The sequence below is a fragment of the Anopheles maculipalpis genome, chromosome 2RL, assembly GCF_943734695.1.
Source record: "Anopheles maculipalpis chromosome 2RL, idAnoMacuDA_375_x, whole genome shotgun sequence".
In the NCBI taxonomy this organism is placed as follows: domain Eukaryota; kingdom Metazoa; phylum Arthropoda; class Insecta; order Diptera; family Culicidae; genus Anopheles; species Anopheles maculipalpis.
In genome coordinates, this window is record NC_064871.1 from 56371172 (window position 1) to 56392842 (window position 21671).

Here is a 21671-nt window from a genome sequence, read left to right on the forward strand (position 1 = left end):
GCTTGCTGGTGCCGACCGAGGATTAGCTAGGATGTAAACGAGGAAAGAGGAAATGGATCAAGTGCGATTGAAAACTCAGGCTTAAAATAAAAACTGTTTCGCCACTTTCAAATTTGATCCTCAAAGGTATGTCTGAAATCACAAATTGATATTTAATTGAAAACGTTGCTTTCGGTTCCTTCAAATGCTTTTGGGCGGTAAGAGACCGTACGGATGGGGATATGTTTGTTACTGCAGGGTTGGAGCTAGTTGGTTTTCACTAATCGAATTCGGCATGGATTAGCATGCATTATTTATTTATGAGCAAGCAAAGCAAACGCTGTTTGGCAGTCGTAGGGGGAGATTAGATTTCGTTTTCATAATTCATCTTTCTTTTTTTTTGGGGAATTTTCAACCAGTTTCGTAGATTTTGTGTGAGCTTTTCACGGGATCATTTTTATTCAGCTTAGTGCTTTAAATGAGCATGACCACACACGGTGATTGGTTTGTCCAGCTCGAAATAAAAGGTTCAAAAGCTGATGTACGTAAAGTTGAAAAAACGACCGGAAGTTGGGTACGAGCTTTTTCTGTTGCGGAAGGCATCCAAGTTATTCTATAAGGGCGGATATTTGAACTCTTTCATACTCATTCATGTGCTGACTGAATGTAAGATCATTATTATGGGATCATGGAAGAACTGCTTGACGTTGGCTAGGAGAGACGCTGCAGACGTCTTGGAAGCGATGCGATCAAGTGCACGTGCATGGTTTCTGTTGTAGGCATGGCAGGAAGGTTGAAGAAGTGATTGTGTTTACTCAATGAATTACCTATTAATTTTGGGCTTGAGTAAGGGCATGCTAGTTCAATGACAACAACATGACGAATGGTTTCTGTGATGACTGTTAATAGATCTGCTGATAGTTTGGAGGTGAGAAAACTGCAGCGATTTCGTTAGTTTAAGACGTGCAGTGAAATGTGGGGTAATAATCCATGCTTTCTTCGTCTTCTTCTTCTTCTTATTGGCTCTATAACCCCTTTAGGGGTGGTCCGGTGGTGTAGGCGACAACGGCACCGGTCTTCAAATGGCAAGACCGGGGTTCAAAGTCCTTCCGGATCCCTCGTAGTGAGGATTGAATGTAAAACGAAGTGGTATCGGCAAGTCTAGAAAGCCATTCGATGGCCGGCGTGACCTAGAAGGACGTTAAGCCAATACGAAGCAACTCTGGAGGACTTTGGCTGCCATGACTACCATGCATTGATATCGTTTTACCCCGTTTTAAAAATTGGATTGAAAGCTGTAAATTAAAGACAGTTACGTTCTTTTTTTCTTATGATCTAGGTTATAAGAAATAATAAATGTTTACATCAATTGCTTACGAGAAATGAAAATTTTCAAATGTAAAGTTGAACCTTAACTAACATTATCTAAAATTTCCAGACACTGTACTGAGTCTCAATTACATTCGTCTTTGTGCAACTCTGGCAATCGGTTTCCGCAACTGATGCAAACTCCTATGCAACTGGCTAGTGGCTGATTAACCTAGAGGCAGGATTGGCGGCCAGAGGGACCTCGCTGGGGAGAGGAGTTTCACCTGCCTTTTGATGTACAAACATTAAACGTGGTCTACACGAAGCACAACTTCCAGCGCAAAGTTAATTTTCGGTCAAAATGTTGTCGATTTTTTACATATTTCCATACAAAACTCACAAATTTCTCTTTTGCAAAATCAGAGTTGGGTTTCGTCTGGGGCGAGTTATTTTTTTAAACGGAATACCGCCCATCGCACCTGCCCGCACGTTAAAGGTCTACAGGAGCCTTGGTGGAAGTAAATATAAAAGGTTGTCAAAAATAAAGATAGTTCGAAACACTCTACAAATAGAGCTATTACGTTAATGCATATCTTGAACCGATATGTATGAAAAATAATGGCCATTATTGACGTTGTACTAACAGGTTGGCTCGTTAATAACAAACGAAATAAAAATTTTTAATCGACAAGAAAGGTCTGAACGAATCGCTAGCAAAATAGGTGTAAAAATAATTGATTGTTGTGTTTATGGGCAGTTTAAAATTGTTTCCATATCAAGTAAACAGTGAAATTTAAAAGAGTACCAGTAGTTTATGGATAATGACTGATAATATGTGTTAGGGTTTGAATAACAGATAATGTAACAGGTTTAAAAAATGGTAGTTTATGGTATGAAGCTGCGGAAAACAGTAATATCTGTGATGAAAAGAGCTGTAACGACTTGCTAAACAGTGCAAATGAATTTGTACCTCATTTCTCACTTTGCAGGCCAATTTTCGCATTCGGAGTGCGGTGGGTTAGCCCCGTACGAAAAATTGCACGAGTAACCACATGTTTTGAATTACGGTGGACTGTGTCCATAAAAAGTTCTGCTCTTTCTCGTAGACAAATCCCGACCCTCGTCCCTTTTCGGTTTTGCATCTACCACCCGGAAGCATATCGAACGGTAAGTTTAAATTCATACATAGCCATGGGTCGTTTACTAATCCCCAAAAATAAGAGCAGCAGTGTTTGCTACACATAAAAAAGCACCCTTGACTAACACGTGGAAGCAAAGTAATGCAAGTAATACTGGGGCAGTGGTAGGAGTTTTCCGGCAAAGTGGCTGTTTGTACGTCTCATCCAGCGTATCATTGTGGGAACGGTGAGTTTTGAGCTGCTGGTGAGTTGGACTGGGTAGGGATTTTATTCCAATTTTTGAACGGAACGCATAAGAACACATGTTGCCTATGACGTAAAGATGTTTAAAAGTGTTTTCACTACCGCCATGAATTATGGTTAAGTGGGCAGAAGCGTCTCACAGAAGGCAGAGGTAATGCGGGAGATCGGGTAAGGGTTAGCAATTTATGGTGTGTTTGTACGCAGGTTGAATCGACTCCGAAAGGCTAGAAGAAACTGACCGCTCCGATCAGTGGAATATTTGTGGTCTTTACCGGACGTAGTAGATAATGTGACTGGAATTAAATTTCCTGAAAATTATGTAGTTTGAAATTTATCGGTGTTTAGTGGCCACAGTAGTATTTCATTCTCAAGAATGTTTCCCTGTTACATTCGTTTCGGGTCAGGTTTTTCTGGGAACCGAAGGATTCACCGAACGTAGCAACCGCTTGACGATGAACGGTGAATCGAAACGTGAAAAAGATAAGTTTGTTGAGTAAAAGTGATGATACTGCGAACATGAGAATCTGTGCTTCCGGAGACAGATAGGGAAAAGGTATCATGGGTAAAAAAAAAGCTTGCATAGCAAAGAAATTGCGATGCGTGTGTTGGCACACAAAGAGCAGCGGTTCTGTTTAAGGTATCTTAAAGTTGTTGTTACACGCAACGCACAACACGGCTATTTGAGTGTGTTTCGTTTAGGTTTTCGTAGACTTTTTTTATGTGTAATCTACGCTTTAGTATTTTTCGTATACTTCCTATCATTTCCTTTCTTCGTAGCATATCGTAATGAAGCCCAAAAAAAAAATCATTTGGATGTGATATCGTTGATGATGAAATGATGGAACTGCTCTCAGTTTCGACTGTGCTGCTAGTCAATGAAGAAGTTTACAAAGGAAAAAAAATATATAGCAGCTCTAGTTTACACGAGTAGAATGTAATTTACCACTAAAGAGTATCATACTCTGCTTTTTTAACAAATCGCATAACTTTTCTTAGTGTAGTTTCGTAGCTGCCATTGTATGTGTATATCGTTTTATTGTATACTGTTGAACAAGTGTTTAAATATAATTATTATAACAGTATCGCTCAATAATAGTTGTATAATTGTATAGAATAAGTATAATTGTATGTGAATATGTGCTTTAATAGTTGTCATTGCGCTTCTCTTAAAAGGCGTAGAAGATTCTATATTTGCGTTCTTTTTTTTCAAATCAAATCTAATACAAATTTATTTGGAAAACGTTCGATATCAGATAACTTTGAAATAAAATCTGAATGTAACGTTCACTATGCTCATGCCGATCAAAAATAGCTTTTGTGACCAACTACATATACCATCGGTAAAACATTCCAACCGGCAAATGGTGTACGGTACGGTGCAAAGGTCGCCGATAGCTGGCAGGAAAATGACCTCCTTGGTCAAACCCTCCGAGAAGCAGATTTGCTAGCGAAATTACTATCTGGTTGTCAGATTGGTCAGCGCGGCAAGAAGCACAAAATAGCGATGAAAATGACGAGCGCCCGAGTATCGCAGCGCTTCGTGTGATGCCGACATTTCCCAGCGTTTTTATAACACTTGGTGTAGCAATGTCAGTTCGCATGGTGTAGAACCTGCGTTGCGTTAGAGTTTTTGTGTGCCCTGTGCAGTTTGGTGCACGTTGGGCAAAGAGAAAATGAACGGGAAAATTTTTCGAGCGCACGAGTGTAGTGAGACCGGCATTTCGTCGACAGGGTTGTATCTGGAGAGCTCACGTTTGAAGAGGAGCCGCAATAATAAATAAAGCGCCTTTGCACAACAGATGAAAATAGGATCGCTAACCGCGTTTCGCACCGTGCTCGGGATAGCTACAACCCAGAGCTGTCAGTCAAAGATAGAAGAAGATTGATGACCGCCATGAATTCCCTTTTTCCTTTTTTTCCTCCTTTTTCAACCTACCATTCCTACGTAATCGTCGTTGTCGACGTAGCCGTAGTTTGTTGATGCTGTTTTTGTTGGTGCAATTGGTACTTCGCCGCTGACGACGGCTGTCGCTCGGGCGGTCGATTTCCCTTCCGGTTTCCGATGCCTGCAGAAGTAGAAGAGAACGGCGGTGTATCACTGAGCAGTAAAAAAAAAAGAAAAAAAAAACAGCAACAAAAACAAAGGGACAAACCCGGAGAAGACTCGACGTACATTGAGTGAGCGTAAACATGGCCCAGCATATGCCAGGCCGGCAGACAGGAAGGTAGTCAATCCGGCCTGAGTACAGAGCGTACCGCAGCACACGAAATAATTGAAGGGTGGGTTACGATATCATTCACCGCAACCCCTCGGTCGAGATGGATCGGATGGACCTGTGACGGGGCGGGTTGTTCGGAGGGGATAAGGATAAAATTTAAAAGAACAGTCAAGATGGAACAGTTTTCCACATTACAGAAATTTAAATCCTCCTCCCTAAAGGTGCGTATGCGTATGCAATAGTTGAATTTTAGCACTATCGAAGGACGTGCTGATGTGTGGTACAGATTGCCGCGTGTGCTGCACGAAGCGTGAACACTCACTCATGTTAAGTTGGCGAAGGTTTTGATTTGTTGATGAGCGCATCAAATTATGTGTAAACGTTTCCAAGAGGATGCTCTTTAACATGCACTGGAACTTAACGAAGAATTGATTTGGGCGACTCTACTTACATTACCACCTAGAATTTATTTGCATAGTCATTGTACGCTGGATTAAGAATAGCTTTGGATTGAGATTTGGAATAAATTTGGCAGGATTTAAAAATAAATACCATCATAGCTGATTGACTATTGACTATTGAACTGCGTGGTATCAATTCTTCTATTAAGCCACTCGATAGTCGGCCTGCCCTACGGTTCGCTAAGCCAAGAAGAAAAGGTGCAATGAGTATTTTAGATTTCATTAAAAAATTAATGGTAGTTTGATTCATATGTTTAAAGCTTCTCTGTGTGTGTTAATCCAGTGGACATGACGGTAACGATCTTCACACGCCTGAACCAGACAATGGATCAGATCGAGGGCGTCTTGCCGTACGCAGGATTGAACTACTGCTCTAGGCTGAATCATTAAAGAAGAAGGCTTCTTTTTCTCTATTAATTTTTATGAGTCGGTAGGGTCCGGTGGTATAGGTGACAACGCCGCCGGTCTTCAAACGGCAGGACCGGGGTTCAAATCCCATCCGGGCCGACTACCCGTAGTGAGGATTGACTAACCAACTACGTGGTATCGGCAGTCTAAAAAGTCATTTCGATGGCCGGCATGACCTTAGAGGTCGTTAAGCCTAGAAGAAGAAGAAGAAGAAGAAGAAGATGAATCGGTTAAATATGTAATAAAGTATCACTTTTTGATATCGAAAAAGTTTTATCAAATTTGGTATTTTCTTCTTCTTGACTTAAGGATTTACTAGGTCACGCCGGCCATTGAATGGCTTACTAGACTTGCTGATATCAATCGCGTAGTTGAATAGTCGATTTTCACTACGGGGGTACGGCCCAGATGGGATTTGAAACCCTGGTCGCCTGCACCACACTGGGGCGAACAAGTTTGGTATACAATATTTTAATAGTGTAATATGCTTTAAAGAAGATGGTTATCATGTTTCAGATTTGGTGACCGGTAAAAATAATGATGTTGATATACTACTCACCACAGCCGTTCTGGATCCAAGAATTTACTGGTTCATGTTCATTATACATACATCTCACAAAGTATGTACAAGCTTACCATTCCTATAACAAAAAAGACCCACTATAGACCCAACACTTGGTAAAAGACAGTTTCTTATTCTTAAACAACAGCAGTGGGAAGGATAAGACAGGCAAAGCTTTAAAAATTATCAGAACAGACATAGGCTACTTACAGCCAACAAGAAACAAATGTTTGAATTACTCCTTGTTTTGAGTTCCTAAAACTACATTCACCTTCGCCATATTGAAGTAATCCTTACGAATTGCAAAAATTATCGTTGAGCTAATTTTAATACGTTTGTTAATAGTGCTGGCAGGTAGAGCAGGAGAACACAGATTTTGCAGGATGATCGAGTTCGATACAAATAATGTTTAAATATGTTGCTCGTTTCGAACCAGCACACCACAATATCTTTTACAAAAGGTACCCTCTTAACTGTGCGCCGTAGCAGTCCTTCTTAAAACCACAAAACCTCCAGTGCACTGCGTAGTTTTGGTAATTAGAGAATGTATTGGTATTACCAGACCTGTATGTATGTGTGTGTTTGTGCAAGTCTAGAAAATAGCTGATTATGTGGTGCCGGGCGCGGAAGTCCTACCATTAGAAAGTGGGGAAACTGACATTATAACGGGCGTGCATGAAAATAATAGCTCAAGGGTTATTTCGTTTGGTAGCCAAACCAAACTGAAACAACTGGTGGAGGTTTGCTCGGAAATGAGTACCACGCTGCTGCAGCCTAACGTACGTTTTAAAAAATGTTTGGTTTTCGTGTAAGCTGTTATTATTTTGTTCCTTTCTTTGAGGGTTTTTCGTGCCTGGGTACAATTTTTCCGAGCCTCCCCATTGGCTTACGGTTGTGGCCGAAGCGTCGCACGGTGAATTGGACTTAGAAGGTAAGCAACGAATCTGTTGAAGAATAAAAACGACAGCACGACGTACAAAATTGGAATCTATATTTTACACAGGAATAATAACACCATTACGTGTCAATCCATCTCAGTTCGGTTCGTTATTTAATTCGTCCTTCAAGCGAACGATCATGGCGGAAAACATCTAGTAAGACCGTGGTAGCCGAACAAACTCTCGACAGCAACCGTACCCACCGGTTCTGAGTTGGTGGAATGTGTATGATTAGTCAGTCATACGAAAGGCACACCTAACAGGCATTCTGTTTGTTTCATCTTTGGCTAGAAGGAAAAGGCACGAAAGACGCGATGTGGGAGAACTGATAGAAGGATTGCGGCTGGCCTACGGTTTGACCGGTTATGGGAGAATGGAAAATGGAGGTGCGCGGTATCACGAGAAACGGATAAGGTAATAGGAACACGAACGACTCGGCTAGCAAATATGGAAACCGAATGCCAATTATAGGCTATAAAATGTAATGATGCTTAATGACAGAGCACATGCAATTTTATATTTTGTTTTCTGTCTCGTTGGCGTGCTCTTCCTCACTCAACCACTCGATCGCTTGCCGCTCGATTGAGCCCGTCTGACATGTTTTTGTTGTTGTTATTTTGTGTGTCTGTGCGTTTGTTTGAGATACTCGTTTGAGGTAGCACAGGTAGGGTACGTTAATCCACTGCCATTTCGATATTTTGATGGCTTTCATTGAAGTGCACGCAATGAATCGTGCTTCGATGGACGATGGAATATTGTGGGGTTTCTTCGGGTCGCCATCTTTACCATTTTCATTTTGTTCGACGCTGGACATTTTGGCGGTAATTGGGGCTGAGTGGAGTGGAAGTTTGTGAAAGTATCCAGAAAACTTGAACGGAAATCATATCCCTTGCAGCGAAAGTGTATGAAGTGGATTATAATTTTTATTGTTTGTCATCTTGAATTTTGCTTTCCCTTACTATGGAAGTTGAGCCCATCAACAAACCGGAGAACATTATAAAGAAAGTTAAGCATGAGTGTTGATTGTTGATACATGTATCAGCTGTACAAAAAGCAATGAGTGCAAAAGTAAAGTATAAAGTAATGCAAGTAAAGCCGGAAAATCATACTGTGATTAGTGTGTGAAACTAATTATAAGTCAAAATAATATTTAATAGAATGAAGTATATGTCTTAGATAGACAAAACGGCGACGTGCCATCATACCGTATGCGTGATAATGTTTGCACCGTCGTACAAATAAGGTTCACCTGTGCATTAAATATCTTGGTTTTATTTACATGCACGTAACCGGTAGTTTATACCGTAGTGTTGAAATGCAAATAAAAAACTAGGTTTCACAGTTGTACCATGAAAAAGTGGCAGCGTCCCGCGTGCAAATGTAGCAAAAAGACATTTCAATCGCCGTGGGAGTGTCCCGGGTGTCGACAACTATTCGCGAATGTGGCCACATGTCATTCGAGGTCAACTTGGGATCCGAGGGTTATCGCTGCTATCAAAAAGGAAAATTCCGGTAAAAGACGTGGCCAACACAAGCACAAGAATGTCTATCTGACAAAGCATCCTGCTAGTGTTTTGGGATTTTTTTATTGGTGGCCTCCCGATGGCAAAAACAATGGCCCAATGTTCATTCAAGAAGGCGACAAGGTCAACACGAAATTGTCGTGAAAATGTTCCACATTGGAATTTTAAGTAAGTATGTTCTTCCGTGGATCAAAGAACAGTATGTAAGCCCAGCAGTAAGAAGCATTAAAGAACAGCAGTAAGCTAAACGTTGTGTTTCAACTAGTGATGGGTAAATCCTCCTTTTTGCCCCGTAGTAACTCCAGAGTAATCTGGAATTTGCTCCAGTGTAATCCGCAGGTTGTTTCATAATGACGGCCAGGCCGTATTCCTCGAAATCTAATCTTATGTCTAGCTTTGCTACATTTAACCTACATCCTATTTGGAGGGTAGACATTTCCTTTTCCCTCACTTCAAGTTCACCTTATCCCGGGTGAGCTCGGATGTGGATGTTGTTGCTGCCAGGTTCTATGGTTCTAAAGTTGTCCTTTCTATTTCCGCTGAGGGGTTGAGAGCATTGTGCCGTGGAAACTAACAACTGGCTCCCAAGAAAACCCCCTTTTTTGTGGATACTTTTTGGTGTTCGCCACTGCATATCGTTGCCAGCATTTGGATGTTGTGGCTGGCGGCCCCATCATTGGGAGAATGCACTAGTCCGAACGCCACTACAACTTTGTGAAGCTACAGTAACATCTAGCACACGCATTCCGCCCACAGTAAAGCCGCCAGCCACAACTACACGTCGTCCAAACGTAATTCAATTGGTTCAGTGATCTAATTTTGGCGCTGGCGACCCTGACGCCAGCAAAACGCATGGAGTCGACAGCCACAATAACCTTGTAAGGTTGCTGGAGAATCGAATCCAGACTTTCCACCAACGACAAGGTCGCCAGTTACGACCTTAGATCTCCCAAATCAACTTTTACCGATTCTGGTGCCGAAATAGCGACTGGCGCATGTCGATGCCACCGTTGGGAACGTGTAATAGACAAAAGAAAAAAAAACAACAATAAACCAAAAACCAAAAGAACAAATAAACATAACAAACTACAATCTGCTAGTATGACGATAGTGCATACAATCTACGGGAAGGGAGAGGGGAAGGGATCGAAGGACGATTCCCATCTCTTTGGCGAAGTCAAACAGAATCCGCGCATATTCGTAGTCCTTTTGTCCCAGGAAACCGCGCATCGGCACCACCGGGGATCTTCCTGATGCCCGAACGGCTGCTAAGAGTCCGGGTTTAACCACATCGAACTCCACACATGACCAGAGGATGTGGTCAATGTCGTGGTATCCGTTGCTAAAGCTACAAACCTTGGAGTCGGCGCTACCATACGTTGAAGATGTGCGTTCATCGCATAATTGTTCGACATAAGCCTCGACATCATGCGAATAAACGCACGATCTACCGGGAGCCCGTGAAACCAGGGACGCAGGGAAACCTGTGGTGAGATGGAGTGCAGGAACCTTCTGAGTTCGTCCTCATCCCACATGTTCTGCCAGCGGGCCATGCACAGCTGTTGTGGGGTGCGACGAAACTCGTGAGGAGGAATCGACCTCTCAAAAATGGTGCCATCGGAGGCACCTCGTTTGGCCAGGGAGTCTGCTTTTTTATTGCCGAGGATCCCGCAATTAACAGGCAGCCATATAAGCAATATTCGGAATGCTTTATTGAACAAAGAACTTAGAATATTCAGTATTTTTTGTATAAAGTAATAAGAGCTCTTTAATGCCTCGACGGATTTCAGTGCACCGAAGCCCGTACCCGCCTCCGAAGAGGGTCCGTCTGTGTAGTAGTGTTGAGGATTTGGATGGCCATACTTATCCACAAACATTCTGGGAACTGTCCTCCAGCGAAGATCATTTGGGATGTTCTTCGTGTCCTCTCGCATGGAGGTGTCGACTACTAAAAGGGAATTGTAGGACTCTGGTAAAGTGGCGCGGTTTGTTGCTTTAGTGGTACTAGGATTTGCCTGGAGCGATATAAAATCATGATATAGCTTCATGATTTTGCACTGAAAGCCTGTCTCTAGTAGCGGTTTGAAGTTTTCAATCACTAGTGGGTTGGGTACTGTGGATCTCAGTAGGCGAAGCGATAGCTGCGAAAAACGTAGTTCTAGCGGCATCACTCCGGACATCACTTCTAGGGACATTGTATGAGAAGATTTTATACTGCCCAGTGCAATCCTAAGACAGCGATATTGAATACGTTTCAGTTTTTTAAAGTGTTTTCTACATGTGATCTCCACACATTTTTAGTGTCAAACCAAACGCCTAGGTATCTAAAAGTTTGGGCAATTCTTATCCTTTTGCCCTATAAAAATATGTCAAAATTCGGATGGAATAAATTTGCAAGCCTGTTTTTCGTTGTGTCATTTTGAAATGGTGTTATGAAGATTACATTTGACCCCGTACACCTGTATATCATAAAATATAATCCCCAAACAAAGGACAACGCGTAGAGGCTTTTGTACGGTCACAATTGATGCAGAGGATAAGTTCATTGAGGTAAGGTTACAATGTTAAATGGTTAAATTGATGTCAACCTTTCGCGGCCATAAATCGTACGATCTATTGCCATTTCTGTACAACATGTCTCACGGGAGAAAACATGCCTCAGTACATGGGGGAAACCAAAAGTAGATCGAAAACGGACCGAAACAGTATTATGACATGCTCTCTTCGAGTGCTGTTGAATGTGCCGGTTTTTTTTTATTTTATGATTAATAAGCGTTATGACTTTAACAGATTTTAGGAGGAGTGCGCAGTAGAACACAGAGAGAGAGAGAGAGAGAGAGAGAGAGATAGAGAGAGAAAGAGAGCAATAACAATGCAAAATAGGAATCAGAACATTTGAAAGGCATTCTAACCAAGAGCGTGTGGTCAAATTGGCTATAAATTTTGTGTTTGGTAAAAGCTATAAATGATATCGAAATAAAGACAAAGTAGGCCTTATTATACACTTCACACCATCGTATCGCGACGTATATGTGAGATATGTATTCATGGGATCGATTAGGTTATCAAAGTTAGGTTATGAAGTTCTTAAGCTACTTATGTTATCGTAGTCCCTAGGGTTACTTTTAGATAAAGAATTTCATAGTATAACCTGAATGGCAAAGAATTGTTCGAATAAATAATCATCCACCCTGATCCTGATCCAGCCAAAGGCGAAAGCATAAATCAGACAGAAAAGATCGGACAGAGACAAAATTAAAAATTATTTTTTGTTTATTTTATTTCAATAATTTATATTCAATTGAATGAAATCAATTATAATCGACCAAGAAGAAATGGTGATAAAAACCGCAGAGTCAACGTTGATATTTGAATACAAATTATGACGGTTTATTAAATTAAATTATCTTCTCGGTGGGAACTCACGCAGTTGCCAATAACTTGACAAAAAGCGAACCATCGTAACGTTTCGAAAGGGATAATAAAATGTCGTTCCTGTGATAAGTTGCTTAAGCCTATGTTTTCTATTACCCTAATCCTAATCAACCACGTCCGGTAGGGGTTTTTATTTCGTACTACTGCGGCGAAATCTAAAACTACGGCAGAATTGCGTTTATTGCTAGTATCCTTACAGCGTATTCTTTGTTCAACTCTGATGGTGCCATTATCGTCCGAAACAGTATCGTGTAGATTTGGGTGTATCTTAAATTCTAATTACTTTCGTTCCCTCGCTGCTTCTCTGTTCCCCTTTCACAGCAAATTGTTGGCTGATGAGCGCCGCGTCGGATATAGAAACTGCGGTTTTATAATCTCTAAAGATCTAGAAATACGTTGCCACAATCACTAGGTGAAGAAAGCATGGAATTTGTCGTGCCAGTCGTTGCTACGTTGGGTGCGTGCAGGGCAACGTTGATTCCCACTCCAATGGCATGTTGTTGTTGTTGCTGTTTAATTGATGATGGAATGTGTTGTAACTGAACAGCGGTGTGATGTTGATGGGCCAGAGCCGAACCACTGCAGTGGGAGTCAAAATTGTCGCAGTTGTTGTTGTTTGAGTCTTCGATTAGAGGAGACGGGCGAAGAAGATGATTATGGTTTTGTTTTTGGTGGTTCTTATTGCCCCACTGAATAGTGACAGATGGCGAACTGACACCAATGATGTCGCCGTCGGTGGACGCAGCGGAAGCAACGACGGTAGGCTGATTAAAACTTGTGAGAGAACGGTACGAACTGTCAGCTAAAGGATTGACGTTGCTGAGGTCTTCAGTAGAAGTGGAAGACACCGATGGCATCAAGAGCATAGTCATCTGTGATGGTTCCTTGAGTGATTCATCAATCGTTGTCGTAGTTTTCTGCGCCAATGGGTGAGGGAGAAAGCTGGAATCTAGCTCCTGAATGATGGAGGGGAATATCGAACAGTTATCAAATTCTTTAAGTTCTACATTGATCTCGTTGTTTGTCGATAGGACGAGGTTCGACTGTTCGGGCAGGTCGGTACACAACATCGGTTGGTCAAATATATCACTTGCTGTTAGGGAAGTGTACATTGATTTTAGACCGTTGCTCGTAGTGTGTGTGTTGTGGGGCTTGGCAACATAGGTGAAAGTATTTCCGTTCTTATCGCTGTTGTAAGAGCTGACGGAACTATTGTTGTAGGCTGTCGTGCGAGGTGCGTAAGTAGAATGTGCCATTAACCGGTTGACGATGCTTTGGTGGCCATTGCGTTCTTCATCCATTCCAATGCTTGTATGGACACTGTGAGGTGATGATGGTGAGGACATCTTAGGAGATTGGGAAGATTCTCCATCCGTACAATGGCACGAACTTTTCAGCTTGTTTATATCCTTGACGTTGGAACTCTCTTTCTTGTGCTTCATGCGCCGGTTTTGGAACCAAATTTTGATTTGTCGCTCAGTTAAAGCCAACTTCCGAGTTAGCTCAATTCGCCGGGGTCTGCACAGATAACGGTTAGAGTGAAACTCCTTTTCCAGTTCCACTAATTGAGAGCTGGTAAATGCCGTTCGTGATCGCTTGGTTGTGGCACCATATCCGGTGCCAACATTCATGTTTACAGAGCTAGTCCCATCGCCATTGTTTGATAACGGCTGATTACCAAAAGAGGTCGAATTATCTGCCCTGGTCTGTAGGACCGTAGACCATGTTGAGTCGATAGTTTGATGTTCTGCGGAAAGAAGGAGAAAAATTTCACAATTAAGTAATGTGATTGTAAAGAAATAAATTGAATATTTGAATGCCCCCGAAGAGCTGTATGATGTGTATGTTGATATCAATCAAAAATTTAAAACACTTTTTGGAACAACAGGAATCCTTGAACCGAAGGCGTTTGACAAACTAATGAAGGAGAAAATTGTAAGAATCCCCTTTCCAACTTTCTCTCGCCAACTTCATTGTACAACGCTATTTTAGGGGAGGAAATCGAAGGAGGAGTTGAAAAGTTTGCTCCATTCGTAAAGTAACCCTATATTCATTTGATTTTCTCTGTATAGCGTTTTCCGTATGATTTATACCACATGGCACGGCACATGACAGAAGTGGGAGCAGTGCAGGATGCACGGTTGAATACCAAATCCACACTCCCACGGCATGTCAGATGTCGCTGTGCTCTGGTAGTAGAACCTATCAAACTATGGGTACCATACCGATCCGGTACCATACGGCGCCGTAACGACAGATTTTCCGCTCCGGAAATCAGTAAACACAACGAGTGGTTCGGCAGTTCGGAAGTCGAGGTCAAATGTGAGGGATGAAGGAAAAATATATATTATATATATATGAATAGAAAATTTCATACACCTACACACCATTTGCCACATCTGGTTGGCAAGAAGTTGAACAAGCGATAGTCTAACGGAACGTGATGCTGCAAAGAAGTTCGCGGATTTTGCAATATGAGGAGTCAAATGGTGTGCCAAAGAAGTTTTCAAGGAGCGAAACAAATATGTTCGCCTCCATCTATGAGGATACAGCATGGAGACAGATACTTTAGGGGCACAAATTCCATAAAGGTGGTCGATAAGTAAAGAGTAACCATTCCTAGAGTATCCAATTTTGTGTGAAATGTTGGTGCAAATATGCTAAACTCATTAAAGCGTGTAGAACGAAACAAGAATCGTCTTGTGTAGTAGGTAGCAAAAGCACTAAAGAAATGATTGATTCTAATACGAATGATATGGAAATGATAATAATTAAATTTGTTGTAATAAATATTACAATATATTGGTAGGAAATGTGTCAAATCTTTGAAATAACAGTTAAATGGAATCAAAAATGTAATATGGTCGATAATGACAGGTATGTAAGGTACGTACGACTATCAACGATATTAAAAACAGAAAAGCTTTAACGTCGAAGCATCTGACGGATGCTTCTAGAGTGATGAGAAATGATGATGATAAATTTGACCATCCCCGGAAAACGGCTCTTTGCACAAGTATGGCAAGTGTATTATCCCTTCGAGATCGGACGTTTCGGTTCGGATGGATAATTTAAGGGAACGTTGAACTTGATTTTTTCATCACTCCCTTCTATGCTGTCTGAAGAATAGAAGGACAGGATCTTAATATCAATCCATTCTTCACCGGAAGGGCCGAGTATCCCTTTTCGGTTCGCAGAATGGTGCCGTAAACGGTATCATATCCTGAGAGTGAGTTCAACAGGCTCATCGAAGGAGGGTGTCGTTCTTATGGTGCTAGCATTAGTTTCGACACCGAAACCCCTTGCCCTGTATGCTTCTTTTCGGTGATAAATAGTCGGAAGATATTTATATCAATTACTCTAATAATTGACCACAGGGAAAGCCGTTACTTTTTTTTCGTCCGGTGGTACAGTACGGGGTTTTTTTTAGGGAGCGGTTTGGGGGGGTACGGGTGAACGAGAAACTTACCTTGGGGAAATGTTGTCGATGGTATGCTGGAAAATCCGGAAACCTCAATTGGCTGCACTGCTGACGGAATCATAAACTTGGATGTGTAGAATTCGTCATACGTTGGTGGTGAATCTTCTAGATCAAGCAACGATCCTACCGTGCTACGATCTAGGAAAGGTACGTTGCCCAGCTCGGTCGACCAAAACTTGCTATCACTAACGTGTGTTTTGTATTCAATAAACTCGTTCACTTCATGTTCACCGAAGAGTTCGCCGATGGATGATAACATGTTGGATCGATTTTGTACGTTTGCAAACTTCGATCGAGATACGTCTGCACTTTCTGCACTGCACTTGCACGTTCTAAACTTTGAAGCAACAACAAGCGTTGAAATATCACGAACGATGGAACGAACTTCCTGTACGACTGCATCAAACTTTGGCCGCGTGTTGCAGAGCTAAAGTTTGTCACTGAAATGACGAGTGTCTTGGGTGGGTACAGTTGTTTTATACTTCAAACGCGACACAATCCTCCATCTCGTTCCGTAGGCATGGCACCTGTTAGGTGGCGTCTATTTTGAATAAATGTAATATTATTGCAAAGGAAAATTTCAAAGAAAAAGGGTAAGAATATGAAAAGTGAATCCTAACTGGCAGCAATGTGAAGAAACAGGAGGGGGAGGTCAATGTGGGCCAGGTACGTAAACAAAGAAACAACAGAGAGAAAAACAGTCCAAAGGACAGTAAAGTTCGAAAAAGGATAAAGTCAAGTGTCACCAGGGGTAAAAGGTACGGGTGTAGATAGCCAGTTGATACCTGTGTCTGGAAAGTGTGCCCGGCGGCTGGCCAGCTACCAGCAACTGGCTTTTTTTTCTGCCTGTCGCCAAACATTGCCAGGCAACACGATACACTAAGGAACGTACGACAGGCTTAGAAAATTAGATTTGTTCATCACCATAGGTCACGGTGGCAGCAGCAACGCGGCAGCCGGGTGGAGTTTGGTGACATGGCTCGACGAGTTGTGACCGTTGCTCTTTTACGATCTGTCTTGAATTGGTCGACCGTGCCATACAGATCGATGACCCAATAGATGATATCCTTAACGCCCCTTAACTTTAGCTGAAGAACCAACCGAAGGACACATGCAGAAGTCTAGCCACGATGCCGGGCGTCAAATGGTTTATTTACATTTAATAAAGAAAGTCAGTCAGCGCTATACTCACGATCGAACGGCACGGAAGCGCAAGAAGAAGAAAGCAACTCGAATCTTACACGGACAGTGGGCACTGGAGGGTTGGAGATGGAAAATCTTGCCGTATGGCGATTCGTGTATGGCGAATTATGACAGGCATTGTATAGTCTGACCGACGTCCCGTCAGTTTGACCATTGGTCATAAGTCTAGCCATTGAGCCGGATAAACTTTGGTAGGTGATGAATGCTGGATGGCCTGAGTGTATTTTGTAAATCTGCACACCCGCTAATGAGATTAGGAAAGTAAATATTTGGTTTAATAAATAAGAAAATACATAGCCACATATTGTAAAGGGTTAGGAGAAATTTCTACTTCTACTCCGGTTAACCGAAATTATTGCGTCATACAAAACTATTACAAAATAATATACACTCAAAAGCAAACTGTAACTCGAATGAATGTTTGAGTTTTATTTTCTAATAAGCTAAAGTTATGAAACGGGTACTATGGAAGATATATAGGTGTGTGTTCTGCGTGCAGGGTTCGGGTAAGTAATTGTAAAAACAACAAACTGCTATAAAATTACCCTTAACTCTTTCACTCCAAGGCAGAAGAAAACTCCGCCTCAAATCTGGGAACATACAGGGAATTCTATTTTTCGGTTTCAAGGCGTGTGTTTTGACGAGGGCAAGAGTTTTTGTAAGACTATGCCAACATAAAGGCTAAAGAAACTAAACAAATTCAAAAACTTTTTATGACGCTCCGTCCGGTTTATTATTTTTGCCTAAACTGGAACGTAAGAAGAAACGAACAGCTATGATAGAAGTTTAGCAAAGTACAGTTAGCAGAAATCGTCTCTTACTTGACTGTGAGCAAAGATAATCGAAAGAAAAAAGTTTAAGGATTATTTCATACAGTACTTCAGTGAGGAAAAGTTAAGTCATATTTTACAAAGCGAAAATCAAAAACAAAGGAGTAAAATTCGTACAAAGTTTCTACTGTACATGTACTCTTACTAGATAACTTTTTTTCCGTTTATAAATAAACGAGGTTTTGAGTCTTAGAGACTACATTCTCCTCTTAACTTGATATCGAAATCGGAAGATTGGAACAGGAAAGCGTGTGGGAATTCTGGTTCAACTCATCGTTCAGATTACGTTAGCAGAAAGGTTGTATGCACATAAAGAGGGATACCTCCGTTGTGACGTGAGACTGTCTCATTACGATCAACAGTACCGAAAGCACTGCAATGCAGTTTTAATTAGTTTACCCAATCGGCTAGTGTAAGATGACGCTGTCTGGCTGTTGGTTGTTTGGGTTGTCGAGGAAGCAAAACATGCAAAGAAACCAACCATAAGGATGATCATATGGTGATCCTCATTATGGCCACTGTCCAACGCCGTTCCACGTGATTAGAACGTGGCCAACTGGACATTACGAGACATTGCTGATTTTACCGTTCGCACAAAAGGTGCGCGACGAAGAAATGCGTCGTCTGGCGTTGGCCAGTGCGGATGGCCAGCCCAAAAGGCTTGGAAGTTCGTACTGTAGCTAGGTACCGCGTGTATTCAAATCAACGGTATGTGCGTAAGTTGTTTTTAATTATTGGTGAGTAGGAGGGCGAGTTTTGTTTGTTGCATTTTAACTGGTCACGTGACGTGTTTCGACGAAGGTGCAACGGAACGGTCCTATTCAGGCATCAGCAGGCTGGTTGGTACGTGGGAAGAGCAAGGTCTACCGTCACACTTGCTGTTCGGCACGGGTGCAGGATTTAATTAGCCTTTCGTGAACGGAAAGGATCGGCATGCTTTGCTTCCGATTCGGAACGTCGGGCTTCATTGGTCTAGTAGGAATAATACTAACACGATAATCACGGTAATTAAGGTAATGGAGTAAAATTTGTGGCAATCATTGAACGGAACTCAATTAACCAATTGTGTATTTTAGCAAAGGACTTGCACAGAAATTCAAAGCAGACAGGAACAGTTTAAAGAGTGTATCACACTTTCCTAATTGAGAATGTACGCTTTTCGTAATTCTGTTGCGAAATAAAGCTCAAAACATTTTTGGATGTTTTGGAAAATTTTTACATCAACAAGAAACATAATAAATAATATTCGGTGTTTATCGAAAACCAAGACCACTGGTGCAGAACTGCTTTTGACGAAAGGCTGCTGGATGGAAGGGTATGCAAATTAAAAAAAAAAAAAACAATTTATATTCATTATCATAATTAGAAGCAGCGACGCAATCACGGTGTCGGCGATTCAGCAGTAATCATGCCAGCGTCAATGCACCTTTACAAGGCAAGGGTTGAGGATAAGCCGAGGACTCAACCGTTAAAGATTGGTGTTTAGACGGATAAAATACGAGCATCAGTAGAATAGTTGGCGGTTAGGTAGTGTCTCGGTTACTCGCGGTATCGCTTTATAGAGAAGCTATGATGAAGAACGACCTTGCTGAACTTCTTTGTTGATGACTCGCCTCGTGCTGACTGGTGGAAGCTCGGGCCAAATCCACCGCAATGTACGTAAGGGAGAACTGGACGAACCGAAAGGCGTTGTTTTGCGCTATGCCGCCAAGTTCGGTATAGTAGGTGCGTGTGAAGATTTTTTTTTTCCTTTGTGTGGTACGGCTCTTAGCATTTATTTTTTCCCTACCATCCTGCACCATCCGTAATGTGTCGTTTTTTGCCCTCTTTTCTCCATCGGTCAATGGATCGAACTGATCCGAATTGCCCGTCAAAACGGGACGCTTTGATTTCGTTGATGCGCGGTGTGATGATAATTAATGATCTCTCATGACGCCGCCACTGGTACGAACGAGGATCGTACAATTGTGGGTCGGGATGTGTGTATGTGTGAGCCGATTGGACATGGCAGCATCCAAAAGCGTCCGTTCGGTTAGGATGGGTCGATGTGGTGGAATGAAAAAAAAAAAAAAAAAAACTAGCAGACCCGCAACACGTTCAAGCTGCTGTAGCTGGTGTATGTGCAAGTGAATGAAGTCATAGTAGCAGTCATGATTACGCTAGGTGACCGCGGCCACAAGTAAGTCCTTGTGCTAGCAATAGAATGGTGCTGAATCATGTCGGTAGCGCCTCGGAAGTTTGTATCCAGGTGGTCCATGTGTTCGTCCGTGAGTTTGACTAATGAACCAAGAAAATAGTAGAAAAAGGGCACTAAACACGGATTAAGCGAACCGACAAACAGGTCAGGCCTCTAGAGGTAGGGCAGATCAGAGGCATGGTTTTGTTGCGAAGATTATTTTTGACTGGTAGTAGCATCACAAAAACAATCAAATCTGGTGACGGGTGTTGCAGCCGTGACTGTAGACGCATTCGTTCTAGAGACTTTAACGCAACTTGAACATGAAGCAGTTGCTTGCGAGTGATGAGTATTTAATGAAAAAATTTTTAATGGTAATTGCAAAAATAGAGAAAAAACTGTCGGAATGAAAAAATATATTCAAAAAATCTTTTCAAACAGGCAACATGTCGCAAGTTTGAGATGAAAGAAGAACAAATTTTCTAAATCTTCTTAAACTTTTATTCAAACTTTTTTATTTTAAAATATAAAACCAACAAAATGATGCACTTCAAAGAATACCAAGAAACTGACCTTTTTGATTTTGCTTTATTCCATAAATAAGTAAAAGCTCAAAAATATATAATTCCGAAAGCAAAAAAAATAATTCCAAACTGTGAACAATTTGGGAAACCTTTGTAAGATTTACGGACCTAGAAACATTACTGTGGAGAAAAAGTGCAATAGAAAAAAAAGAAAACGCTAGTATTTTCCATCACCCGCAGAGATTATCCATCCTTGACGGTGGAATAATTCTTCCGATAATCGATAACTCTCCCTTCTGTCGAAAATTCCATGGCATGGCCTTGTTAGCGGCTTGCGGTTTTAAATATCCACGTAACTGGGAGTGCCGACTTTACGGGCCATTCCCGGCGTGCTTGGTATGAAAATACCGGAAATATCAACCGCTGCACTAGCGGGAGGAACGTCTGTCGTGGGGGTGGCACTGAATTATGTCTGATCGGATAAATATCTTTAATTTAAAAGCGAATCTTGGGGTTCATTACGAAGGCTGTTTTACATTTTTGAGGTTTTAGTCGTTGCAGAAGTATTTGTGGGTGTGTTTGTAAAGCATTTTTTTTTTTGATAAAAGCTTTTCAACCATCGCGTTTCATTGCACAATGCAAAGGATGTTTAAAGCAACCGCTCCAATGATGAAAAGATGCAAAGGAGCTGAAAAACACAACTAACCGACACGATGGGAATGGTTCTTGAGTTCCACGAAAAGATCGAACGTGTTTGAGATTGCAGTAAAATGTTTGTGTCGGTTGTGTGAGGGCGGCATTTCACAGTCGTTTATTTTATTTTCATTTTAGTCTTCCATTCATCTGATAAAGAAGCCTACAGCGCAATGACAGTCAGTGCCTTCTTGAGAATGTGAGCTGGAACATCAATAGGGAGCGTAACCAGCGAACCAAAATGAGATATGGTTGGCGTTTTTGTAGTAAGCTAAGCAGACAAAAGGCAAATGATTCGAAAATGCACTACCTTCTTTCACCCTGGAAACGTAACAAATTGGATCAGAAAGCTATTGAAATTTTGGGTGTTTACGTTGTGTTTATTTTAGCACCTCCAAGATAATCTTGACTGAAAGAAAAAGCAAGGACAGCGAGGCGAATTTGTCGCATCCGATGATAATGTCAACATTTTTGTTATGCCGATGGCTTTGTAAGGAAAAGCTGTGGGAGTGTGGTTAGTTGAGCAAACATTTACAAAGAACATCAAAT

General features: G+C 41.6%; 3 protein-coding genes across 3 annotated transcripts in view; all 3 read right to left on the reverse strand.

The window, feature by feature from the left end:
- The window catches only part of LOC126558617 (3'(2'),5'-bisphosphate nucleotidase 1), an 81884-nt gene extending 60448 nt beyond the window's left edge, over window positions 1-21436 (reverse strand). The window contains exon 1 of the mRNA XM_050214661.1: window positions 21430-21436. The gene's annotated coding sequence lies outside the window, so the exon portion shown is untranslated. The remainder of the gene's footprint in view (window positions 1-21429) is intronic.
- The window catches only part of LOC126559182 (calexcitin-1), a 228915-nt gene that overhangs the window by 113921 nt on the left and 93323 nt on the right, over window positions 1-21671 (reverse strand). The gene's annotated exons all lie outside the window — the stretch shown is intronic.
- Window positions 12440-15962, reverse strand: LOC126559805 (homeobox protein Hox-A2-like). Its single transcript, XM_050215979.1, has 2 exons — window positions 15685-15962; window positions 12440-13962 (listed from the first exon to the last, which is right to left on the reverse strand). The coding sequence occupies exons 1-2, from the start codon at window positions 15953-15955 to the stop codon at window positions 12593-12595; spliced, it is 1641 nt and encodes a 546-aa protein (XP_050071936.1). The 5' UTR covers window positions 15956-15962; the 3' UTR covers window positions 12440-12592.